General features: G+C 47.9%; 3 protein-coding genes across 3 annotated transcripts; 2 read left to right on the top strand and 1 right to left on the bottom strand.

Moving 5' to 3' along the window:
* Positions 1 to 6: 6 nt before the first annotated feature.
* On the bottom strand, positions 7 to 5,367 carry ubaA (E1 ubiquitin-activating protein ubaA; the record flags this gene model as incomplete). The annotated part of the gene is made up of 12 exons (XM_057094229.1): positions 7 to 582; positions 647 to 825; positions 876 to 962; positions 1,014 to 1,182; positions 1,304 to 1,378; positions 1,714 to 1,834; positions 1,890 to 2,975; positions 3,043 to 4,672; positions 4,734 to 4,819; positions 4,883 to 4,971; positions 5,031 to 5,101; positions 5,355 to 5,367. 12 exons carry the CDS (start codon positions 5,365 to 5,367, stop codon positions 7 to 9), a joined length of 4,182 nt encoding a protein of 1,393 aa, XP_056940200.1.
* Positions 5,368 to 5,761: 394 nt separating this feature from the next.
* On the top strand, positions 5,762 to 8,110 carry N7483_010801 (uncharacterized protein; the record flags this gene model as incomplete). Its single annotated transcript, XM_057094228.1, has 1 exon — positions 5,762 to 8,110. The coding sequence occupies one exon, from the start codon at positions 5,762 to 5,764 to the stop codon at positions 8,108 to 8,110; it is 2,349 nt and encodes a 782-aa protein (XP_056940199.1).
* Positions 8,111 to 8,957: 847 nt separating this feature from the next.
* On the top strand, positions 8,958 to 9,266 carry N7483_010800 (uncharacterized protein; the record flags this gene model as incomplete). Its single annotated transcript, XM_057094227.1, has 1 exon — positions 8,958 to 9,266. The coding sequence occupies one exon, from the start codon at positions 8,958 to 8,960 to the stop codon at positions 9,264 to 9,266; it is 309 nt and encodes a 102-aa protein (XP_056940198.1).
* Between the last annotated feature and the right edge of the window lie 2,204 nt (positions 9,267 to 11,470).

Genomic DNA, 11,470 nt, shown 5'->3' with positions numbered 1-11,470 from the left:
TTAAAATTAAGCTCCCTTAACAGCGTTGACTTCCTGATCCTTGGGCAAAACATCCGGAACCGGCCCAACAGGAGTAATAGCAAACTGATTAATCTGCTTATGCGACTTGGTATAATGTTTCTTGATATGCTCGAACTCGGTTGTCTCGCCGAAGGCAGGGACATCCCAGTAAAGATCACGCACCCAGCGGTGAATAGCAGGGTATCCAGAGCGAATATCACGGATATTACACTTGAAATGTTGGACGTAAACAGGATCAAAGCGAATAATGGTAGTGAAGAGTCTGATATCGGCTTCGGTGACAGTATTACCGAAGAAGTAGGGTGAAATAGAGGCTTGCTTAGCAAGATGAGCCTCGATCTTATCGAGAGAGGAAAAGAGAGTTGTGACGGCGTTTTCGTAGGCCTCTTGTGTGGTTGCAAAGCCGGATTTGTAGACGCCGTTGTTGACGTCGTTGTAGATCCATTCATTGCTTGCATCAATCTCCTGGCGGAGGTGAGCAGGGAAAAGATCAAGAGCCTTGTACTTCTCTTCGACAAGGCCGTCGAACTCATAGTACAGCATGCGGATGATTTCGGCGCTCTGTTTGCCAATGAGTGAGTATTCATGCTAGTTGTGCATTGTGATTCTCCTGCAGAGTTCCTACCTCGTTGCTGACGATTTGCTTGGTCTTCTTATCGAATAGAACAGGGACAGTAAATCTGCCGCCGTAATTCGGGTCATTTGAGAAGTAGATTTCACGTAGATGAGTGAACTCCGGGTGCAAGGGATCTGGAATAGTGTTTTCTCCTGGGATATTCTCATCTGGAGTAGCGAAACGCCATCCTACTTGGGATTAGTATTAAATATTCAAACAAGAATTGGACAAAGCTTACCCTTTTCAGCTAGGTGCCAGTGCACCGACGAAAAGGAGATGATATCCTCTAAGCCCTTGAGCTTCCGGGTGATGAGTGTTCGGTGAGCTTGAAACGATTAGCCGGCGAATTAATCTATAAGACACAGATCATTCTTACCCCACGGGCAGGCATAAGAGACATAAAGATGATAACGGCCCTTCTCGGGTGGGAACTCTGCGCCAGCTTCGCGAGAGATAAAGCTGCGGAAGACAGATTGCTGTCGCTTGAACTCGCCTGACTTGTCATTGGGGTTCACCCAGTCAGTGATTTTGCCGGAGTTTCCAGTCTATATATGGTATTAGAATATCAGACATTGACATTACAGAAGACATGAAGATATATGGAATGATCGTACCGCCATAGTTCGAGTTGCTGCGGAGAAGCACGGATGAGAATATGCAAGGTACCCCGCGCGAAGAATTGAAGGTCGTGAGAAATGTTGCAACGCTGGTGAGCGGAAGAGCTTCAAGAGCATCGGCGAACTAATGAGCTTTAACTAATGAGCTTTTATAGCCTACACTGACAGTCAAAAGAAGAGAGAAGAAAATACGAGAAGAGAGCTTTGTAGCTGCGGGGAATGACGTCCATTGGGGACTAGACGCTTACTCAGCCACTCTCGGTCAGCTTTGACAAAGCATCAACTCATCGAGAATTACGAAGTTATAAGCAATCACAAATTTTTGCATAAACAGAGCAAATTGGAATTGAGAGTGTTAGAAATCTAGAGCTCATTCAGAATCATCGTAAAATCTACTTCTGTCTTTCGCCTCCATATGTTATTTTGTTTCTCGTCTCCCAATTATTTTCCCAACTTGACCATCACGTAGGGAATCTCCACATCCTCTTCGGTCTGGTCCTCCGCGGTCACCTCGAAGATAATGTTCTTCTGGTGCTCTGGCACAGGCTTCTTACTAACATGCTCCACAAGCTTACTCATTCTGTTCAATGTTAGAGCTATTCTATAGATAAGGGGGGATGGACAAGACAACTTACGTTAGTGGAAGGCGGTCCTTGACCTTCGAAGGAGGGTAGAAGCTGGCATACAGCAAGCTCACGCCAGAGCTAACCATAGTGATATCCAGGCCCTTATTGGCAAAATAGTCCAAGAACTCCTGGAGAGGGATGTCGTCCACCTCAAATCGATCCCACAGTCTATCAATAGTGACCTCAGCCTCCTTGCCTTGATACTTGCCCTTGGGGCTGGCGATCGGCTCACTGAAACCAAAGAATGGAAGAGCAAGGTTGATAAAACCGTTCTTGTACTGCTCAATATCGTCCTTGCCATCGACAACCTTGAACAGCTCCAAGGCCACGAGACCGGTGACCAGAGCTGTAGCGGTGGCAATAGCAGGAATAATCTTTCCAGCAATGAACTTAGTCTTGTGCCGATCCGCTTGAGGGATTTCATAGTTATCGGCACGCAGGTTACTGGCCGCCGTGATGAAGTCGATGTGGTGGTTGGTGTCATCATCCTTCTCAAATTCCACAGGCTGCAAGCGGAAGCCGGCAAGAGACTTGGGTGATGGCAGGGCGTCTACCAGACGTTGAATAATTTCGCCATCACTGGCAGAATCAGCTGATTGAACATTGGGGTCGGGCTCATTGTCATTAGCCTGAATCTTCACGCTGGAGCTGGGTGTAAACTCGGGAATAATCATGTCATCCACAATCTTTCGGTAGTAGCTCTTATCCGATTCAGGGTTCTTGATGCCATAGTTAAAGGCATGCAAATTGGCGCCGGCAATGACGAATCCGAGATGAGTGGGGTTGGAGCTATCAAACTTCAAGGGAGTTGGAGCACGCTTAGGACCAGACCAGAACGCCTGGCCTGAGGATGTCTTAGAGTCCCTGGGGAAGTTGTAGAGCAGTTGTTGAATAGCATTGTTGTACTGAGCCTCGAATTGTTGGCGGGCCCAGACAATGCAGTCATCAAAAGTCAAAGGCTTCTCGGTAACCAAGAAATCACGCAGGTGTTCCAATGTCTGCTTCTCACTGCCAGCCTGCTTGAGAGTCTGCTCAATGTAATCAGGCTGGGAAAGATACATGTTGACAGCCTCAGGGGGGTCCAACGTAATAGGTCTGGAACAGATCACGAGCCCAGGCGATTGTGTGCTCGATGCGGTTGGGGAAACTCTTCAATGTACACATAGGGAAGGATTTCTCAGGAGGATCCTGGGAGCTGGAGTAAGACTCGGTGATGAAGGGTAGGATGACCTGCGTGTTTCCCTTGGTGCCAAGGGTACCACTCTCCAAAAGAGGCTTGCGGAAGAAGACGCAGCGACGGTCAACATATGTGCGGGCGTCAACGTTGTCCAAGGCATTGGTAACGCCATCCAGGCCATTCCAGAAATCTTCATTGAAGATGTGTTCTGTGTCCTGGCCAACACGATCGCGCAGAGTTACAATCTTGTCGTTCAAGTCGGGGTTCATCACTTGCACAGCAGCAGAGGCGCAGTCACTCTTGAGGCGGCCCACATCCTTGGGGCGGAAGAGGAATTGACGGTTCAAGTTGCTCTTCTCGATCTGGTCCATATCGGTGACATAGATCTTGCCCTTGGGGCCAGTACCCAGACCCATCATAGCCCAATTCTTCAAAGTCTCACAACCAATGGCTCCAGCACCGACCAAGAATTGACGAACGTTGGAAAGTTTCTCCTGGTACTCCTTACCAAAGACTGCAATTTGTCCATCATAGCGAGAGCCAAGAGGCTTGCAGCTCTCCTCGGATCGAGTAGTTGAGGATGGGAGAGACTCAAGAGAGTCAAAGTACATCCACTGGTGTACAGGGCTGAACTTTCCAGACACAGCCTTGAGGACTTCCTGAGCAGCGATACCTCCAAAGAAAGCAGCCAATGCGTTAAGATCACCACGGGCTTGGTAACTCAATTCCTTGATCACCTTCTCATCCAGCTCTACCTTCTCCTCACCGGCACCCGCAAGCTCAGTAGCAAGCTTGATGATCTCCTGAGCGTCGCTGTCATTGTGTGGACGAGGAAACTGGCCGTCATGGCTCTCTGCATACTTGTGAAGGGCCTGGATACCAATGTGCAACTGCGCCGGGCGGTCGAACTTGGCGAAATCCGAGACCAAGAACTCGGGGTTCTTTATCTGCTCCGACAAGGGCTGGAAATCAATAAACTTTGGCATCTTGACCTGAGCGAAGATACCACCGCCTTCGTAGGAGCCAAGGTCAGACACATCACCAATGGTAAAAGTGTATGGACCCTTAACGGTAACCTTGCGGGGTGCGCTCTCATTTAGTCCTTCCATTCCCTTGACCTCAGAGAAAGTCACAAAATCGCCATCCTCGAGTCCATGCCGTGTCTCATCCAAGGCAGAAACCAGACCATCCTGGGCAATATCGGCAACAATTCCGCTGACAGGCTCCTCGCCAGTAGGATCGCCGACAGTGAAGTTCTTTCCGAAGTCGTTGAAGATGTAACCAAAGAGACCAAATGTATCCGCAATTGTCAGGTAAATTCCATTCTTGTGGCAAAAGTCCGCAATGACCAACTGCTCCTTCAAGGGTGTAAGTGTGAGCACGACAGCCTGGTACCGCTTCAGCTGCTCCAGATCGTCCACAAGATTCGCGCCCTCGTGGATGGTGACTGGGACATAAGAGTTGAGCTCGGAAACACGAGGAGCGGTGACTTCAGCGCGGGGCTTGCCGACATCTTGTGGCTGGAGGAAAAATTGGGAGGACAGATCTGAGATGGCGACAGGAGCGGGGTCGTAGAGGGTGAGGGACTTGACACCGGCAAGAGCAATGTTCTTGGCTGAGAATCATTAGATGTTAGATGGGCTGCAACGCTGCCACTATATCGCCGTGATACTTACCGACTTCCACACCAAGACCCTTGAGACCAACAACCAGTACGTTCGAAGAGCCCATGCGCTTCATGGCTTCATGGCCCAGTACATACCTAGAACCCGGCGGTTAATTTTGACTTAAAGAGAAATGACAACAAGGACCAACTAGAACTCACAGTTGGCGACTGTATAGGGACTCATCGATTTCCCCCTGCTTAATCAACTCCACAGTCTCCTGTGGGTTGTCCACATGCATCGCGATGTCCTGGTACGAGCTCATATTAGTGGCAATGCGGGGATTTCCTTAGATATAACATCGCATACCGTCATGGTCTTTTTCTGGGGCCGAGCGGCGATCTCGTCTTCAGGCGCACTGCGCTTCTCCGGCTTAGCCGCTTCACGAACAGCAAGATCGGAAGAAATTGTGATAAACAGAAGGTGAAAGTCTTGCCCCACGAGCAAGACCTTCGACAGTGCAGATAAAACAAGTCACAAAAATCTAGCGTACCAGGTACCTAGCAACTCAAGCTGGATAGAAAGATTCCAGCAGTAGAATGGGCGTGATCACTGTACAGAAGATAAAGGGCGAGGTATGATGAAGTTAAGAGAAGAAGTAGAGGTAAGGGAGGAAGAGGAGGAGGATCATACGAAGCGGGACCATCGACGTAAGAGGGAGCTATCGAGCTGACTAATGGGCTCGCCCCGCGTCCAGCACGGTCCCTTGAACGCGATTTGGTGATCGCGAAAACTACACTATAAACACATTGGAATTTCTATGTTTTCAAAGACGATTCGCAGGTTTATGATAATATAAACCTGTCAAAACTATGATACCCCTCTGATTTCATGGAAAGTTTTGGCGCTTTCTATCGACTTACCTTAATCAAAGCCTAACCCTTCTTCGCCCACTCATGTGTCGCTTCGAGCTTCTTGGGCGTGGTTTACTATATTGGCAACGGCACAGTTCCGAAGTGGATAGCCAGTACTCAAGGTACGGATGATACCCGTGGACACAGGATTGCATTACTGAAATCTTCCAGGCATCCCGAGCCAACATGCTACACGAGATCCTCCTCTCCCTCTCTGGACAGCCGTCCCCCCTCTTCGCTACAACCGGGAAAGAGACGAGCTCGCAAGATGATTTCCCGCTTCTCTCACCTCCGGAAAAAGCTCTCCTCGGATCGATTGCGCATTTAAGTCACCTTCATGCTCAATTACGCGAGCGTACCTCTCAAATATCTTCCTCCCATGTTTCCGTTATCTGCCGCTCCGTCTCTACGACCATAGTGACTGTCCACCTTGGCGAATTCCAGAAGAAAATACTCGAGGTAGAAAAGGCTATTCTCTCAGAAGACAGCTTATATGTTGGCGGATACGGGATTGTCCCATTATCGACCATCGTGAGAGAATTTGCGCCATGGACTCGGCGTCTGGAATGGTTATGGGAGGTTGTTCAATTTATTCACCCACAGAGCCAAGATCCTAGACGTCTTCATGGATGTACTGGGGCAGCACTCATTGATTACCTGCGAGCCGAGCTCCAAACAGGATATGCAGATATTAAGGACATGGCCGTGCAACTTGTGACCGCAGCGGAGACAACATGGATGAAACAATTATCAATGTGGCTCCTCTATGGAAACCTACCGATGTATGGCAAGGAAGACTTTTTTGTCCAAGAGGATACCAACAGCGAGGAGGACGACATTCAATTCAAGATGCAACTTGACCTGCTTCCGAAATTTGTCGCAGAGCAAACTGCTGGATCGATTTTGTTTATTGGAAAGTCGCTAAACCACATTCGATCCAAAAGGAAGACTTCTGTGGGAATTTCCACGGCACCAGTTACGTTGTATCAGGAACATATCGAGCAACTTGCTGGGTTGAAATCCCCTATCTCCTCCTCAAAGTTGACTACTGCCGTAGACTGGATTCGCCTTTCGTTGTCCCAGTCCACTCTATCAAAGTTGCTCCCGGTCCCCAAGATTTTGGAGACGCTTACACTGTTGCATGACTTTTTCCTTTTGGGGCGAGGAGAATTTGCCGTGGCTCTCGTGAGTCATGCAGACAAGCGTATTGAAGAAAGCCGCAGACGAGCTGCAGGAGGTCGCACCCCGGCCCTGGATAGCCTTATTATCAAAGAAGGCGATGTGGTGACTTCTTTGGCACATACATGGGCGGAACTTTTCTCAATACAGAAAGAGGAGGATCCGGCTGATGAAGAATTAGAACTGGCTCGTGAGCTGCTACGACTGTCCATCAGCGACCGGAAAAATGGCCGTGCGATGACCCCCTCGCATGGCTCTACTGCCGTCCCAGAGATCTCAAGAGTCTCATTCGAAGATATTTTGTTCCCGACACCCACATATTTAACTGCGCAGATCCGCGCTCCCCTAGACCTCTTCCTTTCCAGTTCTGATATTGCCACCTACTCCAAGATTCATTCTTATTTACTTGGCATTCGACGAGCACAAATACGTCTAGGAGATCTATGGAAGCGAACTTCTTTACGACGAAACTATCCCACTCCTTGGGGGCCGCCGCGTAGTAACAAGCCCTTTGGCCAGAACAGACTTAGGGCAAGTCGCGAGAGGGACAACATTCGTACCAAGCAGATGCGCCCAATCTGGGCTACTGCCAGTGCCAGTCTATTTGTTCTTTCGGAGGTTGGCAGCTTTTTCCAAGGCGAGGTTGTTCACGAGTCTTGGCAACATCTTCGTGAGTGGATTCAAGGCAGTCCTTCGTCGACCGCATCGGCACCTAGCTCCCGACCAGGAACGGCAGGATCTATGAAAGCACAGAGACAATCCCGTTTACCTTCGCCTGACCGTGCGTCTAGTCGACCGACTTCCCAAGCAGGGCCGACCATGGGACGCAATGACCCCGAAGCACTTACCACTGCCCACCGTCGACATCTGTCAATGGTTATTCAGTGCTTGTTCTTGACAGATGTTCCATTTACTAGCGTTCTACGAGCACTTCTTACGAGCGTCGATCGGTTTGTGGCCCTAGTGATTCGACTAGAGACGATCCAGCGCAATATGGATCTAGAAACCGATGAAGGAGTAGTGGATGCATTGGTCGACTATGCCGAAGAAGAGCGAGAAATATGGAATGAGTTGCAAGCCACGCACGGCGATGTTACAAGTGGTATCGAAGATCTGGTTGCGAGCTTGCGTGATATTGATGATCGTCGTTCTGGAGAGGGCCCAGGCCTTGGCACAAATCCTGCTCACGGACTAGGATGGCGGGGAAATCGACCTGATACAAACACAGGCCTGATAGGCCACTATGTACCGCGCCAGCCAGCCGGCGTGGATCGACTCTTGATGAAGCTGGACTTTGGGAGTCTGCGTAGTGCGGGTGGCATGGCCATTGCACCGGGGCTCGCAAATTTGCACTAACCATTTGATGATGAAACGCTAGAAAATTTGAATATTCCGTCATGGAACTTTTTTGTCGCTTTTACAGCTATTAATAACCAGCCTGTAGACTACCTAGCTTACGCTTAGCTTCCTACCTCTTGTTATCACCTCCATTTGCGAGAGGCCACAATCAGGGCTGAGCAGTTCCAATAGTATTATTTCAAAGAACCCGCAAATGATTCAATATAAATTACTTAATAGTAGATGCCAGTTCTGCATTCAAAAGGCTCAAGGTTTCTGTCTCACCGGCCACTCCATAAACCCAGCTGCTTCTCCCTGCAAGCCCATTGAAACCAACTCTCAGTGATCTACCGATCTTGGAACTCTGCACATTGCAAGTTTTTATTGCTGTTCTCCTGCTGGGTGGTCGTCTCATGTGACTCTATCACTGCATATGAGTAGTAGATAAACCCTACACTCTGACTTTGCCTTCTCATACTCCATGACCCTCAAAATTCATCATCCCTTTTCAAAATTCACAGCGTATGATATCCTTCGATCTCTGTGTTCCTACTAACGTTGAAGCAGCTTTATCTTGAAGATGGTTTCCTATCTATCCCTGCCGTTATTTCAAACCTTGATGGACGCTGCCGAGGAGCCACATGGTCACGGTCATGATGTTGAGTCTGCTCGAGGTCATGATATTGAAAATTCTGTGATGGCATTGGCAAACACAACTCTCAACCTCTTCTTCCCCCTTGAAGATGACTGGAATGTTGCACCGAGGATGAAGATACAAAGTCGACTCGATGGCCATTTGTATTTCGTCATTCGTCAAGTACAACGCGTTGCTCGAGATAACCGAAATCCCCGACGTGCCCACGCGATGTATAGTCATGTTGTGGTGAATGCAACAAGGGCAGCAAATGATTTGGCGACAGGCTTGGAACAGCTTGAGCGTGACCTTGAAGTTGAAACTAATAACTTGATGCCTTCACGACTCTGGGCGATTCTCTTTCACGGCCTTGAGCTCAGGTTCTATGAGTATCACCGAGATCTTCCTGCAGGCCACCGGCTTATTCCAATGAGTCCGCCTTCTGAGCCGGGCCAACACACCTTGAAAATGCGCGATGATGAGGAGGAAATTCAGGGGATGATGACATATTTGGTGTTGAACGAGCCCACCGCAATCTGATCATACGAGCGCACTCTCATCAGATATCCAAGCAACATTTGACATCTGGAACTATCTAAGCTAGTCTACTAAATCAAGTTATCATTTGAATTTTTTTTAAATATACCCAGGTGCCAATAGCCTTACCGATATAGTAGCTATACCATCTGCTGGGATCGAATAATGAGATCTGCAGAGTAAAAGAACCTTGGAACATTAGAGGTGTCCACTAGGGCTACTACTAATTAGTATAGGTGCTTGAAAACAAAAACTGACAAAAATTTGATTTCAGGTGGTCTTGAATCAGCATTTTAATAACATCAATTTGATTTTAGTATTTGAGTTTGTAGAACATGAGATATTCATATGCGTTGTTCATGGGTGGTTGTATGGAGTACAACTAGAAGGTACTGAGGCGAGTGAACATTTGGTCCATCCAGGTGCCAACTTTGGAAATCCCCTGAATATCACCTGGTTAGAGCCCAAGGCGCCTGCACATGTGGGATCATTCAAGCTAAGCCTAAAATAATTCCTGTCAAGCTTGGGATCTGAAATCTGAATCTGAAATTCCGAGCATATTGCCGCGTAACCCGAAAAAAACGGAATCCCGAATCCAGAATAGGTACTTGCGTTCAAATATCCACTGAATCGCTCCTTATCTTGATCTGCCTTGACCCCGCGCCAATTGAACAGGTGACCCCGTATAGGGCCGTTCGAGATCGTGTTCGAACCATTGACCCCCTGTTAGGCTGAGCTGGCAGCTTAGAAGAATACTACAGGGCTTAGGCCTAGGCTAGAGAGACCCGGCGTGGCTGAAAGATGCACCAATGATGAAGGAGCTTAATGGAATTGCAAATTTCAAATGTTATTATACTTGGGCATAGAAACCGAGCTTAGAGTTGATCGGAGAAAGTGGATACAAGCGTATGTTTCTGTCGGTTGTGGCAGAGATAGTGGAGACGAGTGGATCTACTAGTAGACATATGCCGTTTCTTTCTTTCAAGCTTCAGGTTTTTACTGGCAGAGAGCGGAATATTGAATCCGTGAAATGTACTCTTTACATATAGGCCCCGAGGTCGGAGCTCAAGTTCCAAAAATCGAACACTGGGGATATATGGTGGGGGATCCGGGGAACCCAAATGCAGTGTACTGGTAGAACAAGGTGACCTTCTCTCCCTATTCCTTTAAACCAACATCCCTGTACTTAAATTCTCCTGTCATTTCCTGGCCAATCTATTCAACACAAGAATCTAAGCACTAAGAAAATTTCAAAATCTAAATTCCGTTAAGAAATGCAGCGAAATGCAGCGGTGTGCGAACGGGACGTCTGGAAGTATCCTGGAATTGCCTAATTAGGAGATCCCGGCGGACTCCTGCAGGGGCGTTTCTCCATCTTTCCAGCTTTTCGATATAAAAATAAATGTGAAATTATTGATGGTCAACTGACTTGATCCCCCGACCATGGACATCCTTCAGATTTTTCCTGTGGAGCCCAGTGCAACCAAGGTATTGGAACATACACGGAGTACTCCCTCCTTGTATGAAGTAGATATGGGACTCGAAGTGAGATCTTGAGCACCTCGCCTCTTCTTTTGGGTCTCCTATATTCCATTAATTCATAAAATGCGTCTCTTAATCAATAATTGTGCTGTAGTATCCAAGTCTTATATGAGCCTAATATGAAGCCTGATCTTAGTAGAATAAAAATAAACTTGAACCAGGCCTTAAACTCAATGCCAACCTACATTATTGTCATTGGACAGCAGACCCGGACCCGACAGTCCGAGAGCAAGGACCTTGTCGATCCCGTCGTGCATACTTCGGGGGACCCGCCCGATCAGTGGGCTCTTCCAGCCCACCGATTTGGTTGTCTTCATCGGGGGGGTTCGTGTGGCAAGTGTATCCGTGGATTCGTGGATCTTTGAGTCATGGTGAAAACAGTAAGGCAATATCCGTTTTGCAATGGGTCACGCGGGGTTGCTTATTTTTTTCTTTTCTTTTTCCTGATATTTTCTCCCTTATTTTTGTTTTTATTGTTTTATTTTTTCAGTTGTCTAGCTTCATGGGGAAATTTGTGGAACTAGTTCAAATGTTGAATCTATCATTTTGCTTTCGGGACACTTTGCTAGGAAGTACCGGGAGTTCTACTCCATGGTAGGAGCTTTAGAGTCTCCACGACACATATAAGTCTGCTTCACATTCCAGATTCAAAATCCAAAGCGTTC

Source organism: Penicillium malachiteum (genome assembly GCF_028827825.1).
Source record: "Penicillium malachiteum strain IBT 17515 chromosome Unknown utg000005l:1.0-9002435.0:326005.0-9005861.0, whole genome shotgun sequence".
NCBI classification, from domain to species: Eukaryota; Fungi; Ascomycota; class Eurotiomycetes; order Eurotiales; family Aspergillaceae; genus Penicillium; species Penicillium malachiteum.
The sequence above is the reverse complement of the archived record's forward strand: the minus strand, read 5'-3'. Positions and strand labels throughout refer to the sequence as shown.